Below are 22,186 nucleotides of genomic sequence, written 5' to 3'. Positions count from 1 at the left end.
GGTATTGGGTAATTGTTTAAAAACTCCTTTAAAAAAAAGGTGCTAAATAGTCGGCAGAAAGAATGAAGGCATAAACTCTTCACTTAACTAAAAGTCCATTACATGAAACACATCGAAGTGAGTCCCTCCGAAGCCTCACTTGTGACCTAATTATATTCAGTGTCATTTTTAACAAAAGCTTGCTATCAAAATTAGCATATTCTGTTGCAACCGTTGACGCCAAAGATATAAAAAGTATATAAGGCGGTTTTTAATTAGCTTACAAATACCCGTTTGAAAAATAAATCAACATAATTTTCATCATCATCATTAAGACCATCACCACTCTAATATTTTTTTTCCCAAAAGGTCAGTCACTTGTGCGAACAGCATGAGGGCAGATTTGTAAATAATCCCATTGTGGTCATGACTCAACGCAGAAGCTACAGGCTATCAGTAACTATCATAAATGAATGCAAGAAAGCAGCCTTCGCAGGAAAGACAAGACAGCTTAGAATAGAACAGAATATTGAGTTTAGGCCAAAGGCCAAGCGCTGAGACCTGTGAGGTCATTCTGCGCTGAAAGGGAAATTGAGAGTAAAAAGGTTTTAAAGGTGTAACAGGAGGAAAACCTCGCAGTTGCACTATGAATCAATTGTTAGGAGAAAGTGCAAAGTAAGATGGAAGAAAGAGAATATGAAAGGAGGTACAGTAAAAGGAACGAAAGGGGTTGGTTGCAGCTAGGAACCGAATGGACGCTGCAAAGAACCCTAAGTAATGCCTACAGTGCACCTCCTGAGGTACAATGACGGCACTACGGGAGACATGACAGCTTTAAATCACGCTGAAAGAGAGAAAGTTGCAATGACACGGTCTGGTTGACGAGCCTTAAGTTTCAATTTAACGAATTAACCTGACTACATATTACAGAAGTTCTGTTAAAACAAAAGATATCACATTGGTATGACTAAGCAACGAAAAAATGTGGAAGCTGTGCTATTTAATTTGAAAACAAAGGGACATTTCCGGGTAGGAATCATCTGTGATTTGAGGAATTATAATATTTTCGTCATTCTCAGCAAGGTCTCAGTGACTAGTGCGCGAAGATAAAAAAATAATATGATAGTTTACATCCTCTCTCTCTCTCTCTCTCTCTCTCAAGGGAGCTCTCTTCTCCAAGGAGTCCCTCTCTCTCAAGGGAAGTCATTTTAAACATATCGGATGCCGTCTACAAAATAAAACCGAATTTCTAAGCATGGTGAAAGTTTCTGGGAAAATTAATACATTTTTTTACACGTTTTAACCAAAATGTGGGTCATCAAACAAACTTCAAGGTCTTCGATGCTTGTCTGCCTGGAAAGTCTGTCGCAACTACAAACGGGAAGTTCAATAATGAGGGGGAAACTTTAGCTGACAAAAAAAAGGCAAAAAAAAAAAAACACACACACACACACACACAGGAACAAGGTCAGTGCCGATCGATCTATTTTTACCGGAAAAAAAAATCAAGCAGTGGATTTCGTGAATTACTAGTGTTTCCCAGGGTCCCGTACACTCCCCTAAAACATTACCAAGTTTATATCAGAGAAAACAACTTTTCGTCGAGTTGATATCTTGCAATTTTGAGCGGAAATAAAAAAATAAAACTTGGACTACGCTACACATGAGGTCATGGTCATAAAAACTTGAGTGGAATAAGCTACATGAGGTTACGGTCATGGAGATGCGTTTCTCTTTTGCTTTTTTTTTTTAATCATTGTTCTCTCATCACGATATTCAACAAAGCGGAAATACATTGTTGTGGCTATATTACAACTGATAAATGAAATTCAAAGATCTATGGAAACAGGAGAACAAAAATTTTACTTTTAAATGCAAATGAAAGATTATTTGGCATATGTGTTTCTGCTTAAGTTTATTGGCCACAATCGTAATTAATTTAGGAATTATGAAGAAATAGAATTTATCATACATGTACCACATATGTGTAAACATTACATAAATAAAAATAATGAACATTTCACAGATCAATTGAACCTAACACGGGAAAAGGAACACTTTCGCCTCTTGGTGTAAGCCTAACCACATGATAACCTTCGGATAATGTACTTGCTGTAATTTCCTAGTAAGCGTTTCTCTCTCCCCCTTCTCTCTTCTGAGAATGGTGTTCTAATGAATCAGTTAACATCATCGTTGTTCTTAAATTGCCTCAAAGGGGGTAGTGCCGTCAGTGCACCTCAGGCGCTGCACTATAGGCATTACGTAAGGTTCTTTGCGGCGTCCCTGCGACCCCCAGCGTCAACCCCTCTCATACCTTCTACTATAACTCCATTCAAATTATCTCTCTTCCATATTACTTTCCACACTTTCCACCCTCTCCTGACAATTGTTTCAAAGTGCAACTGCGAGGTTTTCCTCCAGTTACACCTTTCAAACCTTTTTACTTACAATTTCCTTTTCAGCGCTGAATGACATCATAGGTCCCAGCGCTTGGCCTAGGCCTAAATTTTATATTTCACTCCTCTCAAATTGTTTCTTACATTTGCTTTTTCTCAAGAGAGAGGAGAAGCTGACTACAAAGTCCAAGGTTTTATTTTGAGTTTTATTAATTTTCCTTCAGTGTGCATTCAAGCACATCACAAACAAACTCGAAATAAAATCTCGCGATGCATTTCGATACTTTCCCTCAGTCACATTTATCCGAGGCAAGGACAGAGGAAGGGAAAGCGTTTGCCCTCTCAGAAGGTTGTAGGAAAGTGAAATTTACGACAGGTGAAATCACTTGAGAGATACTCGTGAGTGAAATAAAAAGAAATAAAAAAATTATCGTTCAAATGTTTATTTACATTTTCAGTTTTAGTTTAAAAATGGAAAATTAATGTTGTGTAAAACGAACGCTGCCATTTTCTGAGATAAATATGAAAATGTTAGATTCTGCCCAAAGAGTAATGATTAAAAATATGTCAAAAATTTCACAAGAGTACGACGTAAGCCTCCCAAAATAGACATCATTACACATTCGATAATCTTTACGGCATTTCACATATGTTTAAGCACCTGCGTGTGTACACATACTGTATATACACTGCATGCCATGCTTTATACACACTTCTCTATTTAAAATATAAATAAACAAATAACACGAGCTTGACTTAATCTCAATGGTTATAATTTCCTAGAAAATGACGAGTCAAGACAACTTTAACCTTTTTAGAATATTTACGAAATAATAAAAGTCATTTAAACAGACACAAGCGATATATATATGGGGGAATTCTAAGAACAAATCATCATCTCAATGAAAAGACACAATCCCCGTCATCCTAGGGGCACGCGATGATACCAGACACACACGCACACACACTGGTTCCTGGTTACTAGGCGCTCACTCCACAAACACAATTGCGGGGATATTACTACACTGTTCGTGTTAGATACGGAGCTATTTAATTTTAAAACAGTTGTACTTTATAGCTTTTCTCTTTTATAATGTTAATACATTATTTAGAATTTTAGACTGACACTGAATTCCCTTGTTATTTACAATTTTAAACGTCTTTAGCTTTACTTTATTCAATAGTTCGTCAGACCCTTGACCAGTAAAAAGAACCACAAAAAGTTTGAGTTTCTCAACTAATTTTTACACGCACGCGCCCCGGCTCGTCTTCACTTGTTTGCCCGGTGTTGGGTGACACCCACGCACGCGCTCTGGTTTGTTTACAAAGGCGTTTTTGTCTTCGTTTATAGAGTAAAAGGGGACAGGAGGAAGAATAATACCGTCCAACTGGCTTTGTTTATAATGCTAAAAGTATGTCAAACATTGTTTAAGTGATATTTCCAAATGCATTTTAAGAAGAAACTTATACATGTGCACTACTACTACCCCAATTCTCTTCTTGCGTTTTAACACATTTTTATCAATTTACTAATTTATTTTTTCTTTTATAACTCCTCTTGGTTCTTTCTGATGAACACCATATTCTTTGGAAGATTGAATTTCAGGTCAATGGCCCCTTTTGCGGGCTTGTTCCATATGAATAGGGTTCAGCTTTTATATAATATTAATATGAATTCGCTTCAATATTCTTTACAATGTCGAACACTCTACAAAAAATAATTCTGGCTTTTGTGCTGAAAGACTTAATCCACGTATTAAATAGTTATTCTCCAACTATCACGTTTTAAGAAAAGCAATGACTGATTTACACTTGACTCCAGTACAGCGGTTGGTAAATCTCATGTCAAGATACCACTTATTGTATGAACAACTACTAAATATATATACATACATCACTCATGATCTCTGAACTTATCACTATTTCAACTACGAACACACACACACACACACACACACACACACACACACAGAGAGAGAGAGAGAGAGAGAGAGAGAGAGAGAGAGAGCAACAACCGGTCTCGATTAATCTCGATTGAATAACATCCTTAGTATATAATTGAATGAAGCTAACTCATAACGGCAATTTTTTCAAAGCCGTTGATATACTCTGCATAAGACACAGACTTCAGTTCTTTTGATATATATATGTATATATGTATGTATATATATATATATATATATATATATATATATATATATATATATATATACATTTATGTACATACACACACACACACACACACATATATATATATATATATATATATATATATATATATATATATATATTACTACAAGTTTGCAAGAAATTAGTACCAAAAGAACTATGGTAGTATTGTATTTAATAGATACTAAGGTACTGACATGTAATGTATTTGGAAAACTTGAGTTATATATATATATATATATATTATATACATGTACATGTGTATCTATATACATGTATATGTATATATATACATATATATATATATATACAGATATATTATGTAAGCTGCTGTAAAAACCTCTTCATTATCTAATGACAATGCCTTTCTAATAAAGAATCGCTACTTCACCTTCTTAATCACAACAGTTATCAATAGATAAAAACGAAATCTTAAGTTTCAGCTAAGAACTAAAAATGGAAGCGACACAATTCTACAGGTGCAGTAATCGTCAAATAAAGACTGATGCGTTCATTGACACTATAGTCTCACGTTCCAACCCAGTAGAACAGCAAGACAGCATAAACCTTTGTTTTTTTTACGTTTCCCAAATTGCTAAATTATACGGTGAAGTGCATTGCCGCTTTAAAAGAATGGGCCCAGTCCTTGCTCTTCAAAGAATGTTTAACTAAAATGTTTACAATCCACAGCCACGAAGTCATGGCCATGGAATCTCTTTAAAACATAACAAACGGAAATATGAGGGAATTTAAAAAATGAGAAATATGTGCATTCTCGTCTATGTAAAATATATACATTTATATACATAAACATTAAGCTGCGAATGTCGTTTGATATCCAATTCGCTCTGCTACGGGAACATCACCGAAAGGGAATTATTACTGATAAATAAATGATTCGGTATCTAGAGAACGAATCATTTAACAATTATAATTCCCCTTCGGTGATATTCCCAAAGTAGAGCGAATTGGGTATTAAACGACATTTATAGCTTAATGTTTGTGTATATAAAATGTCACGGTGATGTGATAATATATAAATATATTCAAGGAATGTACAACAAAATTATAAAAGGCAAATCCACTTGCACACCTATGATTACATAGCAAAATTTTGACAATGTAATTTACACACGATTATTTCAGCGTAAAACTTAGTCCTCTTGTGAAACGCCGTGAAATAAGGAGGGTCGAAGCAGCACCTCAAAAGGAATTATAGTAGGCGTGCGCGTGAGTGGTTCGTGGAGGCGGAGGAGGAAGAGGGGGAATGGAGGAGGCAGTGAGGGGGGAGTGGCGAGAGGGAGTGAGGGTTGAGGTGTTTTACAGACAGAGGTGCCCTTGAGCAATCCTCTCCTTCTCGCTTCTACAGAAAGTTCTCTCAACCTCGACGATAGTCAGGTATTTTTCATATACACAAATTCATTCACACATTATATATAATAGTATATATATATATATATATATATATATATATATATCACGTTACATATGTAGTGTATATATATAGTATAATATATGTATATATATACTTACTGTATATATATATATATATATATATATATATATATATATATATATATATATATATACATATACAATATAAATGAACAATAATGAAGTGATTATCCTGAGGACAAGGAAAATGTGATTTCCTTACCGCTTCCTGTCCTCCAATATTCCAATTCTCTCTCTCTCTCGTCAAAGGGCATCTTGAAAAACAATTATGGAGACAGCATTATCAATTATTGCGGTACATACGAATCTTACACTGCACTATTCAAAAACTGCAATATGGCTGAATTTGTCAAATTACTTGTGGAACTGTGAGCCTCAACAGCAGAACTTTTCCACAATTGTTTAAAATTAGAGAATAAAAACTTTTGCATATGAGAGAGAGAGAGAGAGAGAGAGAGAGAGAGAGAGAGAGAGAGAGAGACAGAGTTGCATTGAGACACATCCGGTTCACTTCCTGTGGCGGCTTCTTTTCAATCCTACGCCGTGGATATATCCACGGTTGAGCGAATAGACACAAGCAACTATAGCCGGACTTAAAATTTCACTAGTTTAAATAATGAAAAATATAACTGATACTCCCTAATCCAGAGTAGTACTCAATGCGTGCGTAAGACAAAAACATGACTCCTTCTGAAACTATTTTAGTTGTGCTTGTTTTCATGTGAAACAAGCACCTGCACCTGTGCATCCATTACGCCACTATCTGCCGTTCGTATAAGAAAATTGACCATTAAAGATATCAGCATAAGTTTTATAAACTGTGTATTTCAAAAGTCTCTTCACGAGAATTACGATGAAAACGACGCTGGTAAGAGGCCATGGCTGGGTTCCCAGCTACGCCCCAAAGGGATGACGCCATTCCCTCTATGGGTTCCATTGGAAGTGCTGGAAACTTTCGGTTTCTATAAACCCTTTTATAGCGAACGTGGACTCCTTCAGTAGGCTTTCCTTAGTTAACATTTCCTTTTCGTCGCGTATGTACAGCATCTAAGAAACTTTCGAGTCTGAAAGTTATAAATAAGGTGTCTTTCGTGTTTAATGGATATTTAAAGAACGTTGTATCGGAGTTCCTCTTTTCATATTGGTGAAGTTCGTTACAATCGGTTACCACGTTCTGTTTTAATCAAAAGAAACGACAATACGCAGATCACTCTTCCATAAACCATTTTACAGAGAAATACTGTACATGTGGGTATTAAAATAGAAACTTCTCAATCTCGCATCAACGCTTCTGAATGACTCGATGTGTGATATCTTGGTAACTGAACAAGGGGCTTTGTGTGAAAGTGTGGTACTACACATCCTGCCAGCCAGCTTGAAAATTCCTCCTCCTTCCCGTCCACCCCCTCCTTCTGTTCACTCACCCCCCAATACGCTTTCTTTTCCTCCTCATGCCTACTGGTTAAATCGTCTAGTCTGAATATAAAAACTGCTATGAATGCAATGCATTCTTACCCACTTGAATCAGTTACCAATTGGCCTCTCTCTCTCTCTCTCTCTCTCTCTCTCTCTCTCTCTCAAGATAACTAATATAAATATTATGAATATAAAAACTGATGAACACAATGCACTTACCCACTTGAACAGTTACAGTGGCTCTCTCTCTCTCTCTCTCTCTCTCTCTCTCTCTCTCTCTCTCTCTCTCTCATGATAATTAATATAATAAATATTATGAATATAAAACCTGTTATGAATGCAATGCATTCTTACCCACTTGAATCAGTTACCAGTTGGCCTCTCTCTCTCTCTCTCTCTCTCTCTCTCTCTCATGATTATTAACTTGGAATTAAATTTCGATGACCGTAAACGTATGTAGGTTTAATCTCTGTTGTTTTCTTCCACCAGTTTAATTTCATCCTTATTATCCTGCAAGAGCTCATTTCATAAGTAATCAATCCACACTGTTTATGCTTTAGTTCCACTCTATTTTAGTATTGTTTCCTTTCTTGCAACGTTTTGACGTCATTCAGAAACAAAAATTCATTGTCAAATATTTTCATTCATATGACAGTATAATGGGCATCAAGGCAACACTTAACTACAATGAAACAAAGTTTTATACTGAATGGTTGCTTTGTAATGCATGACATTACCTCGCATTTCTCTCTCTCTCTCTCTCTCTCTCTCTCTCTCTCTCTCTCTGGTGAGGGTGATCACAGATCAGCTAAAATATATACACCCTCACTACGCAAAAGATTGAAGCATTCAGCTCATATTCTCTATCTCTTCAAATCTATTTTCTTCCATTGCATGATTCCCGTTTACTTAACAGACCCACATATATCCACCACAAGCTTTTCAATCCCCCCCCAATATCACCTGATTCGTCATTCCTTTCCAATGAAAAACCCATTACGCCTGAAAGTCCATTGTTGCTTTGCATTTACCTAGATATTTTTTGCATTTACTAACGAGAAACTTAATCACCATGACTCGTATGCGCAGAATACATTTATCACACTCCTTATTTAATTTTCATACAATCAATATTCTCCCTTGCTCTTTAAAAAGTCCGTTTCAATATCCTTGTCAACAGAGTGATAAAACAAGCAAGAAATCTAAATCGTTACATGACTAAATAAAATACCGAGACCTAGACCTATATTTCAAAGTCCAGTACGCAAGAAACGTAACTAAATTATAGTATCTGGTCCTACGCTTCTTAGTCCAGTATGTAAACATTATTTATTCCTGTGTTTCCCAGTAAGTTTCCAAGTCCAGTGCATACTGTAGGTAGTATCTAGTCCCATGTTTCCAAGTCCAGTGCGTAAATCGTAGCTAGTCCTGTGTTAAAAAACCAAGTGCCTAACTACTGTAGTATTCTAGTCTTACTCTTCCAAGTCCAGCGCGGAAAATAGTACCTAGTTCTGTTTCAAAGTAAGTTTCCTAGTCCAGTACGAAACCAATATCTATTCATATGTTCCCAAGTCCGATACTGTATGTATTTAGTAGTATCTAGTCCTATGTTTCCAAGTCAACATGTGAAAATTAGCAAATTCCCAACCATTATTATCAGCACACAATTGAGAGGCCCTAATTGTGACACAAAGGACCTCGACCTTGAAATGCTTCATTGTCACATCCTGGCTGCGAGCACAGTTGCTGCTGTAAGGTATTTTCTAACTATAAAAATGCAAAATACCCAAAGAAAGTAATGAGCACGGTTCATGCTACCTGGCTAGATAATTGGGGGAAGGGGTGATGCACTCCTTTTCCGAAATACTGTAGAACGGAACACGCGACGCCATTCATTCTTGAATAAATTTTACGTGAGGATTAGTGGTGTGCTTGCTTGTTTGTTTAAATGGAGGAACTCCTTACTGTTATGTTCTTCCATTATCAATACCCGACTCATAAACACTTTCCATGGAGATAATGGAGGTTTCTTATCCAAATACCGACAGTGGAAAGCAAAAGAAGCTGTTTGATCTATATAAATATCTACTGTCCTTTTCAAACATATTTGGAGAGGTTAACACATCGATAGGAAGGATACATTTTAACACTTCGATAGGAAGGATACCTCTTAAAAGTCACGGTACGTTTTAAAAACTTACTACATTTCTAAAATTGAATCAGTGAAGAAACAGTTTTTCCATGAATTTCAAAATGAGTGGCATTTCTCAAGAACTACTGCATTTTCCAGGGTACTCCTGGTTTATATTTTTCTAATGTCAGTTATAACATAACTGAAACTACTGATTTATATTTTTCTAAATCAAGTTTTATATATATGTATGTATGCATGTGTGTAGATGAAGCTATGCATCAACAAAAGTCAATAATATAGTTCTGCAGAGGCTAACTAAAGCTGAAATTCGTTAAGAAGCTGTGAAGTACAAAAATACGCATTACGACGGCATAAAAGCATCAGCCCTAAACTCATAAGGGCCGCATCCCCCAATCCCCACTTGAATCATGTTCCCTAAGCAAGCAACAGGTAAAGGTTGAACTCGTTCGCACAAAAACTCACTGGAACATAGAGCAGTAGATTGAGACTTAGACGTTTCCACCACCAGGTGTTCGGCGATCAAGTCACACACAAAAATAGCGATGATTCGTTCCGTATGGTCGCCCTGATCCAATGACCTTAACCGCTGGCTGCCATTTTAACTCTGCACCTTCTCTGACCGCAACCCATCCCCACCCCAGGTTGTTTTATTCTCCTTTTCCCTGAGTCTTGATTGCATAATCGCTGTTTTTACAGTGTATCCGTTACACTCGTTCTTCTTAATATTTTGCCCACCTTTCCTTGCCTTTTCCAACGGTTCCTTGCCTAAACCTGTTCTTACAGGTTTTTAACATTTTTCACTTTTCTTTCACGTCCTCGTTTTCTATATTATCGTTATTCAGAAAATGAGCCCTATTCATATGGAACAAGTCCACAGGGGCCATTGATTTGATATTCAAGCTTCCAAAGAATATGGTCTTCACTAGGAAGAAGTAAGAGGAGGCAAAGGGAAATGCAGAAAGAAGAGATATGGACACAAAATGTACTGTATACGCTCTAACATGTTTCCTTCCATTTTCTATGTTTTCTTTCCAAACGATCAAAGCATCCTTTCTTCTCTTCCTATCACCTCCTGCGATCACATTCTCTTCAGCACATTTCCCTCCTCTCCTTCTGTCATCAAGCCCTTCCCCCTATCACATGTAATGTACACAACCTACGCCTTTAATAACAAGCCCGCCTTGCTTAAAAGCAAAGTCCCCCTTTACTTTATTATTCACTAGAGTTTCAAAACAATGTCTTTTAATTTTTTTAAACTTGTTTTACCTGGCGTAACATATCAAAGCTGAGCAATGTTTACACTCGAACCTCTTTGCGGAGACTCAGTAAAAATAGGAATCATTAAAGGTATTTTTGGAGAGGTGTCTAAATATATATTAAAAAATCGTAACTCAATCAGCAACATTAAGATATATCCTTCCTTAGTTAACTTTTGTCAACAGACCAGTTAAAATTTAGGATGTCAGGCAACGAAAAATTCGTAGAAAAAATATCAAATTCCGTTAATCGTCTGATATAATTTTTGCAAATAATTAAAGCATAATTGTTAGTCCAATGTACTGCTACAACGGATTTAAATAGCATCATCTACGATGTGATAAGAGCCTCCAAGGAAACAGTAGGCCTATCTCTATAACTCAAAACTTATAGCATGACACGATGTAGCTACATCCCGGGGCTCAATAATAAACCTGGAAATTTCATTCACATTACCAAAGTTGAATAAAATACAGAATAAGACAGAAGGAATACATTTTTTATACATTCATTTATTACTTTTATTTTTTTTTTAATAAGTGATCTCTTCTTTCTATATTTCCCATTACCTTCTGTTACTCCTTTCTAATGAACAACATATTCTTTGGAAGCTTGAATTTCAAATCACTGGCCCTGATGGGCTTGTTCAATATGAATAGGGTTTATCTTTTAAATAATAATAATAATAATAATAATAATAATAATAATAATAATAATAATAATAATAATGAAAACAAGCACTTGAACCACAGCACTGTGTAAACGTAAGTTTTTTTTTTTTATTAAAACGTATATAGCGAAACCACATTAAAATACTAAAAGATCTAAAGTAATTATTATAGCTACCAATAACCTCAATCAAATAAAAACATTCGTGACACCCTGCAATTCTATTAGTGTATTTTTAGTTATGTTATTCAGTACTTACTCCTTCATCCGTACTGTACAGTACTTTATTGTACTGTATTTCACTTGGCATGTTAAGGGTCTATTGAGTAACGTTTACATTAACATGAACCTGTTGGTGTCCAGTGAAAAATATAGACAACTTCAAATTAATATTTCACTACCTTGCAGTGCCTTGCCTTCATCGCCATCGCCCTCCTGCGTCAGTATGACCTCCACTTCGGCTCAGAATCGTGGACGAACAGCCAGTCCCTGGTCGACAGGAGACTGGTGGGCATCATCGCCATCGGGTCATCTATCCTGATTTCACTGCCACTCCTCCTCGGGTACATCTTCTTTGCTCACTCTTCTAATCTCCTGGTAAGGACGAAGGGAAAGTTGTATTATTAAATTTCTGAGAAAGATCTAAAAAATACAGCAGTAGCATTCACTTCTGCAATTATTTTTACCCGTGTTGCAAAAGCTAACAGTAATCTGTAATAAATTTATCTAAGTTGCTGTTAATTCAGTGCACAATTTAACATCAAATTATCTTATTAAAAGTTGGAGATTGGATAAATTCCAGGTGTGAAATCATCAAAGGAAGGTACATACAGCATACAGTAACATTTTTAACAGAAAAATCAGTTCAGTCTACTATTTTACCAACATTGTAAGGGTAAAGAATGATAAATTCATCCAAAAAGTGACATAGGCCTAGATAACAATCGTTTCCTAGTCTTAGTAAAATGAACTATACTAAAGCAACACTCATTTTTCCAGGAAGTGCTGTACTGCTTCACGGCTGCTTGCATGAACGTGGCTGGTGGTGCCATGGCCATTGAGACCTACCAGGACAAGGGTAACAGTGAACACACCAAAGCAGGGATGGCTATGGGGGTAAGCACAAAGAGAGAGAGAGAGAGAGAGAAATTTGGGCCATATGGCCCTGCACTGGGGCTGGAAAGCTATTTTTGTCCCATTCGTAATGTTGGTTCCCTTATGAAATGTAAATGTCGCCAGCTAGTTTCTAGATACAAGATAATTATAAAGACTAGAGACAAAGATTAACTTTTCAGCAAACTTTAACCTCTGAAAGAAGTTGACTTGTCTGGAAAACAAAGCAATTTTTAAAAAAATTAAATTACTTTTTTTTATAAAGAACCCTAGACACTTTTCACTCAATTTTAAACTTCATCAGGGCTCTTTCAACCCAAATTGTGAGGGTTATCTAAGACCTATTATCTTACAGTAGGCCTATAATAGGTTGAGACGAGTCTCATGATTATATACAGTATTAGGAAGCTAAATGTCAGCAAATAGATAAAAGCTCCAGGATGAATTACTGGAAGGCATTCGCATGAGTTATGGTTTCTGTCAAGTCTGATTTTAATAAATATTTATTATGTAACTGCAGAAATAAATTTTAAGTATCAATACTTCGCATTATTGGGCCAATGAAGCAACGAAAGTATTATTTACCCAAGTTAGTCTCGTAAAAACCCATTTTCTTCAGTTGTAAATATTCCACTGAAGAAAACGGAACGAAAGGGTAACTATATCCTAATATTAATACTACTATTATCAAAGTCAATATATAGGTTATTATTATTATTATTTACAAGGGCCCTTGTACATTGCAGGTGACCAGTGGAGAGAGAGAGAGAGAGAGAGAGAGTTGGTGTGTGTGTGTGTGTGTGTGTGTGTGTGTGTGTGTGTGTGTGTGTGTGTGTGTGTGTGTGTGTGTGATTGATAGCTATGCAATTCCCTTTACTACCATTTATCAAAGGCAATTAACTAAATTTAATTTTACGAATGTTGTTATATTTATTTCTGAAATCACTGATTTAGCTTAAATACTGGCACTCGTGTAGTCTACAAGTACATAAATAATTAAGTAATGAAAAGTGAAAATGGTCAGTACCAAGATACAAATGGTATGTGATTCAAATGTGAATGAATCAATAATAAGGCAGGTAGACTGGGCCTACTGTACATATTTATTGATACAGTTTCTCCCTGCAAGTCTGTGTGGCTAAGTGATGATTGTTTAAGTTTGTATGCTGTTCTGAAATATCAATGAAATATTTCATTTAAAAACAAAACATAAATAGGTGGAGCCAATTTAAAGGAGCATGTATTTTAATATTTTACTTACAGTATATTTTTATTTATTCATTTATTCATTTGTTAATTTATCTGTTTTTCTTGAAACGGATCTCTTCTTACTGTATTTCCCATTACCTTCTTCTGTTACTTCTTTCAAATGAACACCATATCCTTTGGAAGTTTGAATTCCAAGTCAATAGCCCCTGTGGTGGGCTTGTTCCATATACTGTAAACAGGGTTCATCTTCTGAATAATAATAATAATAATAATATTTCTCTTTACAGTCAATGATGATCATCAATGCCATCGTATACCTCATTGATGCCAGCACTGGCACCATTGCAAACAGAAATAAGTAATTTGTGAAGCCCTGAAATGGACAAAGGGGTGAACACTAAGCACAAATAACTCTACCCACCACAGGAGGAGGAGAAGAATACTGTATTAGTTTAGTCTTCAGTAGGTTAATTATTACTTATAAGGTAGAAATAACTTATATTTTGAATCTGATAAACACAAGGCAATGCTAAACATTACAATAAGCAAAATTACATATTTGTGTACCTCTACATCTCCTTCACCATTGTATGTCTGTTACAATCGAATATATACCATTTACGTTGCATATGATACTAATTATTTATAATCCACCAAATGTAATATTTGCAGGTTTTGATAAAATTGTATATCCATTTCAGTTTACTGAAACAAGTAATGTTATGGGATTAATGTGTGTGCTTATAGGCTGATTGCAGCAGTTGATATTTTATGTTCAACAAACAAATTTCTTGAAAGAATACTGTGCATAAAAAATTGGTACCACATGAAAACACTAATTGTTAAGGAAAAGCTTTAAGAAAGCTATGGTCCCTTAACATGACAGAAAGTCAGGAAATCATGCTTGGGATACTTTCTTAAACTTGTAGTATTATTGTAAAAGTGCTATTCATTGTCTACCACAAGGTTACATAGCATTAAGCATTACTATACAGATAATATACCTTAAATATAACAAGCATTTAAAATCAGATTCCTGATCTGCGCTTTGAATGTTTATGATGTACAATGTATGATTTTGGTGCTTCAGTATTTTTATATAAGTAGATGAATATAACATATACAATTCTTGAATTGTATAACAGATCTAGACTATTTTGATACAAAGTTTATATACCACGTGCTAGAAAAGTTCAAGCACTTAGCAAATAAATTAAGTAAAATAGTAGGTATTTAGGTTTATGTTATTCCCGATTAACAGGTTTTGTTTCCCTAAGTTATGTTCAATAAATGTTACCTTGGAGTAAATTTTATCCACCAAAAGAGAAGGTTTACATTATCCAGAATCTAAAAGTATTGGGCCATAAATGAACAGTGGTACAAAGAAAGAAAAAAATTATCATGTATCTTAAAATATTTACAAAAATTTAATTATTTTTTAAGTTAGACTCCTTTATACCTCCCTTAACCTAAACTTTATTGTAATTACTCTATTTACAACATGCAATGCACGTTACCTTGACAACACACCCAAAAGCTTGATATTTCAGTCTGCTGTCCTACCAAATCTAAACTGCTGCCCTATACAAACAATATTTTGTTATAATTCATCTTGTACATACTATCAGTTTTAATCACAAGAGAATTTACTGTAATCTTTCTGTTCAGCTGATTATCCAGGCAAATGCAATACAGTTCAGGTAATAGTAATCCATACACATTCACAACAACCCCATTAGTACTGACGTGTATGAAACAACTGTTTACAGAATTTGGCAGTAAAATAAATAATGCTGATTAACAATGAAACTACTTAATGTTTTGGAGCAGTAAACTTGAGGTTTACATTCAGTACCATTTTTCAACTTCATAGGTCTGGGAAGGGCTCACAATGCAGCCAAACCTTGTACAGGCAGCAAGTGAAGTAGAAAAGGGAAAAAAAAATAATTATTTTCTTATGGGATTTAACCAACAGTCAGGCATTCCAAGTGACCCTTCCTTCAATAATGTCACATAGTACTGTACTGTACTATGGCAGCAGAAAAAACTTTCTTTATAACTCCAAACCTAACATTCACAGCCTTTCGAGACCAAGAACTTTGTTACTAATACCCTTGTTGAATGGTATTGTAAGTATACATGTGAGTTCTATGCCATGCTTAAGCAGGCCTTTATATATTAAAAAAGGTGTACATGTATAACCATGAAGAATAATCCTTACAGCACTTTTCCTATGCCTCTTCACCAAAGATTTTGAGTGACAGTTTTATCTTTTCATGTGTAACTTTTCTCTATACCTTTCTATGTGTAACTTTTCCAATAAAACATAGAAGACATGCCTTTCTTTTGTGTCATGCATTCTCAAATTACTTCTAAACTTGTTTAGGGTATTGGTACAATAGGCATTCTTTCAGAACAATAATCTACTTCCTGTGTATGATGTATTCCAAATGGCATGCCACAGGCATGCCATATTCTTTGCAAAAATCCCTTCAGCTCCCAGTTGCATTATTTTTTTCATCTTTCACTTCCTATTCACTTGCTTTGTTAAGACATTATTATTACAGCACTAGCAACAGCAACAGATGGAAAAGCAGGACTTTATGCACTCAAGGCCCTGAAAAGGGAATGCAGCCCAATACAGAAGAAGTAGCACAAAAGTAAAGCCTATACTGTACTATATACAGTAACAAAGAAAAACAAATAAGATAAAATGCAAGACTGCTCAACAGAAAAGCATTGTTCTCTTTCTTCTTGGCTGTCCAACTTTGTTGGTTTTTCCAAGTTCTGCGCCTCACTTAAGAACTAAACCCCTGAGCAAGTTTTACGAGAGTGTACATGGTGAACAGGATTAATTTTATACATTAATATATGAACAGCTCAAGTTGAATAGATGCAGCTATAATTTCCAGTTTCCTTAATTCAAGAACAGTAATTTTCTCATGTATCAACTGTATTTGTTATCTACTAAATGAAACAAAAACCTGTATATACACATGAAAGCACTTTTACAGTCAATTACATCAAACTTAAGCTGAAAACTGACTGACTAATTCAACCACCACTTGCCCATGTAGAAAACCTCTTGGTGATATAAAATAAATAAATCCTGTTATCCTGATGAGTATTTTAACTATACAGTCACTCAATATAAAGTTCCTAGAATTCAACCAGCATGAAAATCAGGAATATCAAGTAATGAAGGCCTAATGGTTCATCTGCATCTACTTGAGGATTCCAACTATATGGATTAAATACTGTACTCTGCACTCCTCAAAATGAACTTTGAAGTATTTATGAAGACAAGTTACAAAAATTTTTTTAACTGGTAATAATGTACTCCTGAAATTACCATTGCCCCATGAACCTTCAGAATTGTCTAAAAAGGGTGGTAAACTTCCAGCCTCCCAGGGTTATGTTCAAGCCATAAACATCCACTTCATACTTTATCATGGTCTAAGATGACTACAACATAATCCAGTAGACAAAAATTCTGTTCTCGTATGTCACAACCTTATTATATTTCATGCTAAAGCTTAGTTTTCAAGGGTTCCTGCACCCTTCGTCACAAGAACTGTACGACACTTCATAATTTTTGTCCCATTTTTCCCCCCCTTCTTTATTCCATCTCTGAGAAATCTAACCGGACTAATAATCTTGTAGTCCAGTAAGAATTCTTTGTTCTATTACCCAGAATCCATGGTATGAACTGACTCTTATGTAAAATGTCCCTCTCTTTCACACAAAGGCTCATTTAATTACAGCTGTCAAACATTTAACAGTAAGGAGTTTGTGACCTGAATTTTGCTACAAATTAGGGCCAATTCAAAAAGTTTGGATACCTTAGTGAAGGAAATAGGCTAGTTTGTTTTTAATTGGAGGTGATCTGCTTGTTCAGGAAATGCAGGCACAATCATTTGGACTCATACATCCCCTTTTACATCACATGCATACCATCTAAAATATAGTAAATTAAAAAACTGAGTATAAGAGTTTAGATTGGAGTGAAATAGAAACTTGACAGACTTTGAATACCAACAAAATGTTCTAATCAGCTAAACACTGCAAAATTTCACAAATTTTGCTTAACAGAATGCAGCATATGCCTAAAGAGGTGGGCGTTATGATAACTCTGCATAAAACAGAAATAAGGAGAACAGACTATCCACAAAGGGAACTCCCACAAGTTCCTGTTGTCCAGCCACTAAGCAAGATCCTACTTTATTTCCCTGCTCTAGGGCACAAGCTGTGAGGGATGGTCAGTGGAGGCTGACCAATGCCTGTGCAGAACAAGCTTCTCTAGAGAGAACAGCTGTGCGGGCTGTTACTTTCACGACAGGAACTACCCTAAAACCTCCCTAATCTGAGTGATGCATGAATCTGACGAAAACATTCTCACTCCAGCCTTATCTATAAGTATGCTTGGGTACTTTGCCTGATTCTTGCGTATGAGCTCCTACTCTATTTACCATGATCTCCAGGTCACACAAAATGGCAGTCTCTGTTCTGGAGCAATTGTGCCTCTGAGGACAGAACTAGCTAATCATCACAGTTAGGCAGCAATCATGAACATTGTGAATGGGCCAAAGTTGAGACACAGATGAACACTTGTGTGAAGACCTGGGGGCTGTAGCTAATCTGAGGCACAAGGCTTTGAACCGGCAGAGTTTTGTTGCAGACAAACCAGATGTGCTTCTGGAGGTCTAATGGAAAGGCCTGAAGGAATCTGTTAGGGAGTGTGCTATGTCTATTTTGAGCCGAGTCTATAGGACAAACCTGTTTAAAGGAAAGAGATCAATGACCTGTCTCCAGTTGAAGGTTGCATTCTCCACCAGCAAGGGATGACTGTAAAAGACCCAGAGTGTAGCTGTCTACATCTTCCTGGACATTATTCTTCAACATCCTCTTCACCTCTGCCAACAGGGACTGAGCTCTCGCTGATATTGACAGGTGGGTCAGGAATGGTACTGGTAAATGAGATAGGGCAGAGCAGTAGTCCTTGAGAGGTGGTCTGTAAACATCTTAGAGGAAACAGACTATTCAGAACTCTGGCCCCCTGTCTCTGCCTCCTTGTCCATGACAGGCATCTCCCTACCTCATGGCTACTGGAAAAGGGGACTGCTAATCAGCATCCCCCTCCTTCTTGCCCTAATCTCCCTTCCTAGCTGGAGCTAAAAGAGCTGGAAATGCTCCTGGCCCTTCATAAAGGAAGAAGTCTGGGTTCTTTGTCTTGGTTTCATAGATGAAGGCCCCTCCTGATACCAGACACATGAGGCTTGGCTGCAGTTACCTTCACTGCCCTAGAGAACTTGAAGGGAACCACACAGCAGAGTAATACCATTTGAAGAAATTGCCAAACATCTTTTGGCCTTCCTCTGCCACTTCCCAATCTCTCCACTCTGAAGAAAACCAGTGAGCACACTCCTAGTAACAATGCAAAATAACAAAACTGGTTAAACTAACTCCAAGGGCATAAAGCAGCCAAAAACTGCTAATGTCCAAGTAAAATAAGTAAGGGCATTTGTTTGTATTAAAGGAAATACTAGTTAATTGTTAATTTTGTGCTGTAATGTTTTTCGTGACTGCAGTTCTCTCTTACACCAGTGTAACTCTGTTTTCTAGTTCAGACTGTCTTTGAGGACTAATCAGTCTCAACAAATCTGTGTCTCCTGTTTTATATAATGGCCTGTTTCCTTTAAATGAATGCTATTGAAGTCCATTTAAATGAATGCTACTGAAGACGTTATGAACTGATTACTGTAGTGCCAGACTGTGTTGCACTGGATACTTGTAAACCAACAGTAGACTTCTATAGTTCCAGACTGTGTTGCTCTTGAAATCTGAAAACAAGTGGAGATTATGACAATATGCAGTGTTGCCCTACTTTAAAAATAATTACTGTATCAAGAATAGCGGAAGGAGTGAAGAAGGGCCAAGAGCAGCCAATTGGTATGTCTGTGCATGAGAGAGAATTTTTTTATTACTGTGCTAGAACTAATTAGTCACCAAAACTGTCATGCCCATTTTAATAACCACAAATCACACAATCAATCACCAAAATTGTACATTCTTTGGGTGATGTTGATAAGATAAATTTTTTAAAGGAAATTGTGCTCCTAACTCTTCCTAAGAAAATTACATATATACAAACAATTGTAGTTACACACTTTCAGTGTGTGAATCTGACTTAGTTCAGGGAACTGGTTTCTAACCAGAAAAATACTGCAAAGTCCTCCACACCTTTTACTGTTCACCTTTCTTGTTCAAATTTATGGTGAACAAAAACCACAATCATCATACATATAATGAAAAAGTTGAAAGAAGTTTCAAAAGGTCAGAGTGCAGCAAGGGATCTGAAACTGACTGCAGCTGAAGAAAAGTGCTTGATGACCACAGGTGAGTGGAGGATTTCACCCATCAGTTAACTATCTTCTCACCAAGTTTCAACACTCAATTCCAGCTCAAGCTGAGAAACACCCTTACAAACAAACACTCATATTCATGAAAGATTCACTCTATAAGTGGGAGGTTTCGTTAAAGTGGTGACTGGATGTGCCTGTAATGGTGCTGGTTTTGAATTCTTAAACAAATGCCAATGCTGAAGACTACAATGAAATTTACAGAATAAACCCAATGAATTTATGGGGGCTAAAACATTCATTTTTTGTAGAAAGAGCATAGAATGAAAATGTCCTGTAATTAGGCTATGAAACAAGTACGTCAATTAAAGTTTCACTGTTATTGGAAAGTCTGGTGAAACAACCTTCGACTATCCTCCCAGCCAGGCTGGACCTGGCATCCAGGGTTGGGTTAGGGTATAGATAGGTATAATATTATGCATCTCATTACTCTATCAAGTAGAGCCCAGACCATAGCCTAGGTAACATTAAGATCACTACTAATTGCTCATGAGCTCTATCCATTTAAAAATGCCCTCCTTGTGCTTTATGCATTTTTAACCACTCCTGTAAGCATAAATCATCCATTTCTGGTCCCTGGTTCCAAACTGGAGTCTCCCAAAAATTGTTAGTTATGAGGGTAGAATAAAATAGAATGGAATATAAAATTTAAGCCAAAGGGACTTATGAGGTCATTCAGTGCCGAAAGGGAAATTGCGAGTAAGAACGTTTGAAAGGTGTAACAGGAGGAAAACCTCTCATTTGCACTATGAAACAATAGTTGGGAAAGGGTGGAAAGTTAGATGGAAGAAAGAGAAGATGAATGGAAGTACAAGAAAAGGAATGAAAGGAGTTGCAGCTAGGCCAAAGGGACGCTGCAAAGAACCTTCAGTAATGCCTACAGTGCACCGGGAGAGGTGCACTGACGCCACTAACCCCCGCCACGAAAATGTGTGGTAGGCTACACAGTGTATGAATAAACTATAGTAGTAAATGAAGGCTATAAAAAATTGGAACATACGGTTCACGCCTTTGGCAAAAAAACACATAAACTTGAACGATTCAAATGAATTTCACCTCGTAATTTAGTTTACATAAAAATAAACCTGCAACAACCACAAAACTGATAATTTGCTTATGGCAGAGTTCGTAGGCTAGGCCTAAGCCAGTTGAGACTATAGGGTAAACCTACCTCACCCTAGGACTTAGTCTGACATCTACATCACCATTTCCTCACTGGAGGTAAAATAACTATCTTTTTAAAAAAGGTATATTTCTCTAAACTTACCTCTCTGTCCATTATTTTGTTGTCAAAATTCTAGAAGTTGCAACCACGGTACAGGTCTTTACAAGCAACGCTACACAGGTGGTGAATTGCAACTGTGTGTTTGTGTCAACACTTCGTGCACGAATAGATCACATTTTTTACAGTAATTTTGAGTCTTCTAAAAGCTCCAACACTATTTAATTAATAAATATAAAACGTTAATTCATATTTTACAGGGGTTTCATTAAAAGCAGACTTTAGATTAATGCGAGAGTTTAGTAAGAAAGCATATAATTTAAATGTAATAGACATCTTAAAATTTTAATTTAATTACTTGCTGAATATGCTAAATAAACATTGCGGTAATTTTACCATAATATTAAACAGTTATAACAGCAACACCGGGAACTTGCGTCTTAAAAATCTTATACTGTATTGTTTACAAACATTACTTCCTGTTTCTGTCAAAAACAGCTGCTTGCCAAAACAAAGCTTACCCTAGTCCTGTGACTTGTCCATACGTGTTCGTGCTTTCTGTACCTTAGATCGAAATGGCTTTATTTCTAAAATACGGGTATATATAAAATGGACTTCTAACCCTAAGGTAAACACCCATACTTATGCAATGAGATTATCTTAGTAGAGGCCTAAAATAATTAATGTGACTCAGGATTTATAGGCCTACTGCCTAGACCTAGTTGCG

The 22,186-nt window shown here is 36.2% G+C and overlaps 1 protein-coding gene and 1 long non-coding RNA gene across 2 annotated transcripts in view; one reads left to right on the top strand and one right to left on the bottom strand.

Moving 5' to 3' along the window:
• The window catches only part of LOC136834357 (uncharacterized), a 34,253-nt gene extending 18,099 nt beyond the window's left edge, over positions 1–16,154 (top strand). Inside the window, exons 2-4 of the mRNA XM_067096891.1 lie at positions 11,905–12,093; positions 12,496–12,612; positions 14,106–16,154. Coding sequence (XP_066952992.1) covers positions 11,905–12,093; positions 12,496–12,612; positions 14,106–14,180 — 381 coding nt within the window. The 3' untranslated portion in view covers positions 14,181–16,154. The remainder of the gene's footprint in view (positions 1–11,904; positions 12,094–12,495; positions 12,613–14,105) is intronic.
• On the bottom strand, positions 14,304–21,614 carry LOC136834359 (uncharacterized). The gene is made up of 2 exons (XR_010851759.1): positions 21,505–21,614; positions 14,304–19,658 (listed from the first exon to the last, which is right to left on the bottom strand). It is a non-coding gene; the product is annotated as an uncharacterized lncRNA (long non-coding RNA).
• Between the last annotated feature and the right edge of the window lie 572 nt (positions 21,615–22,186).

This window comes from Macrobrachium rosenbergii, chromosome 53 (genome assembly GCF_040412425.1).
Source record: "Macrobrachium rosenbergii isolate ZJJX-2024 chromosome 53, ASM4041242v1, whole genome shotgun sequence".
In the NCBI taxonomy this organism is placed as follows: domain Eukaryota; kingdom Metazoa; phylum Arthropoda; class Malacostraca; order Decapoda; family Palaemonidae; genus Macrobrachium; species Macrobrachium rosenbergii.
The sequence above is the reverse complement of the archived record's forward strand: the minus strand, read 5'-3'. Positions and strand labels throughout refer to the sequence as shown.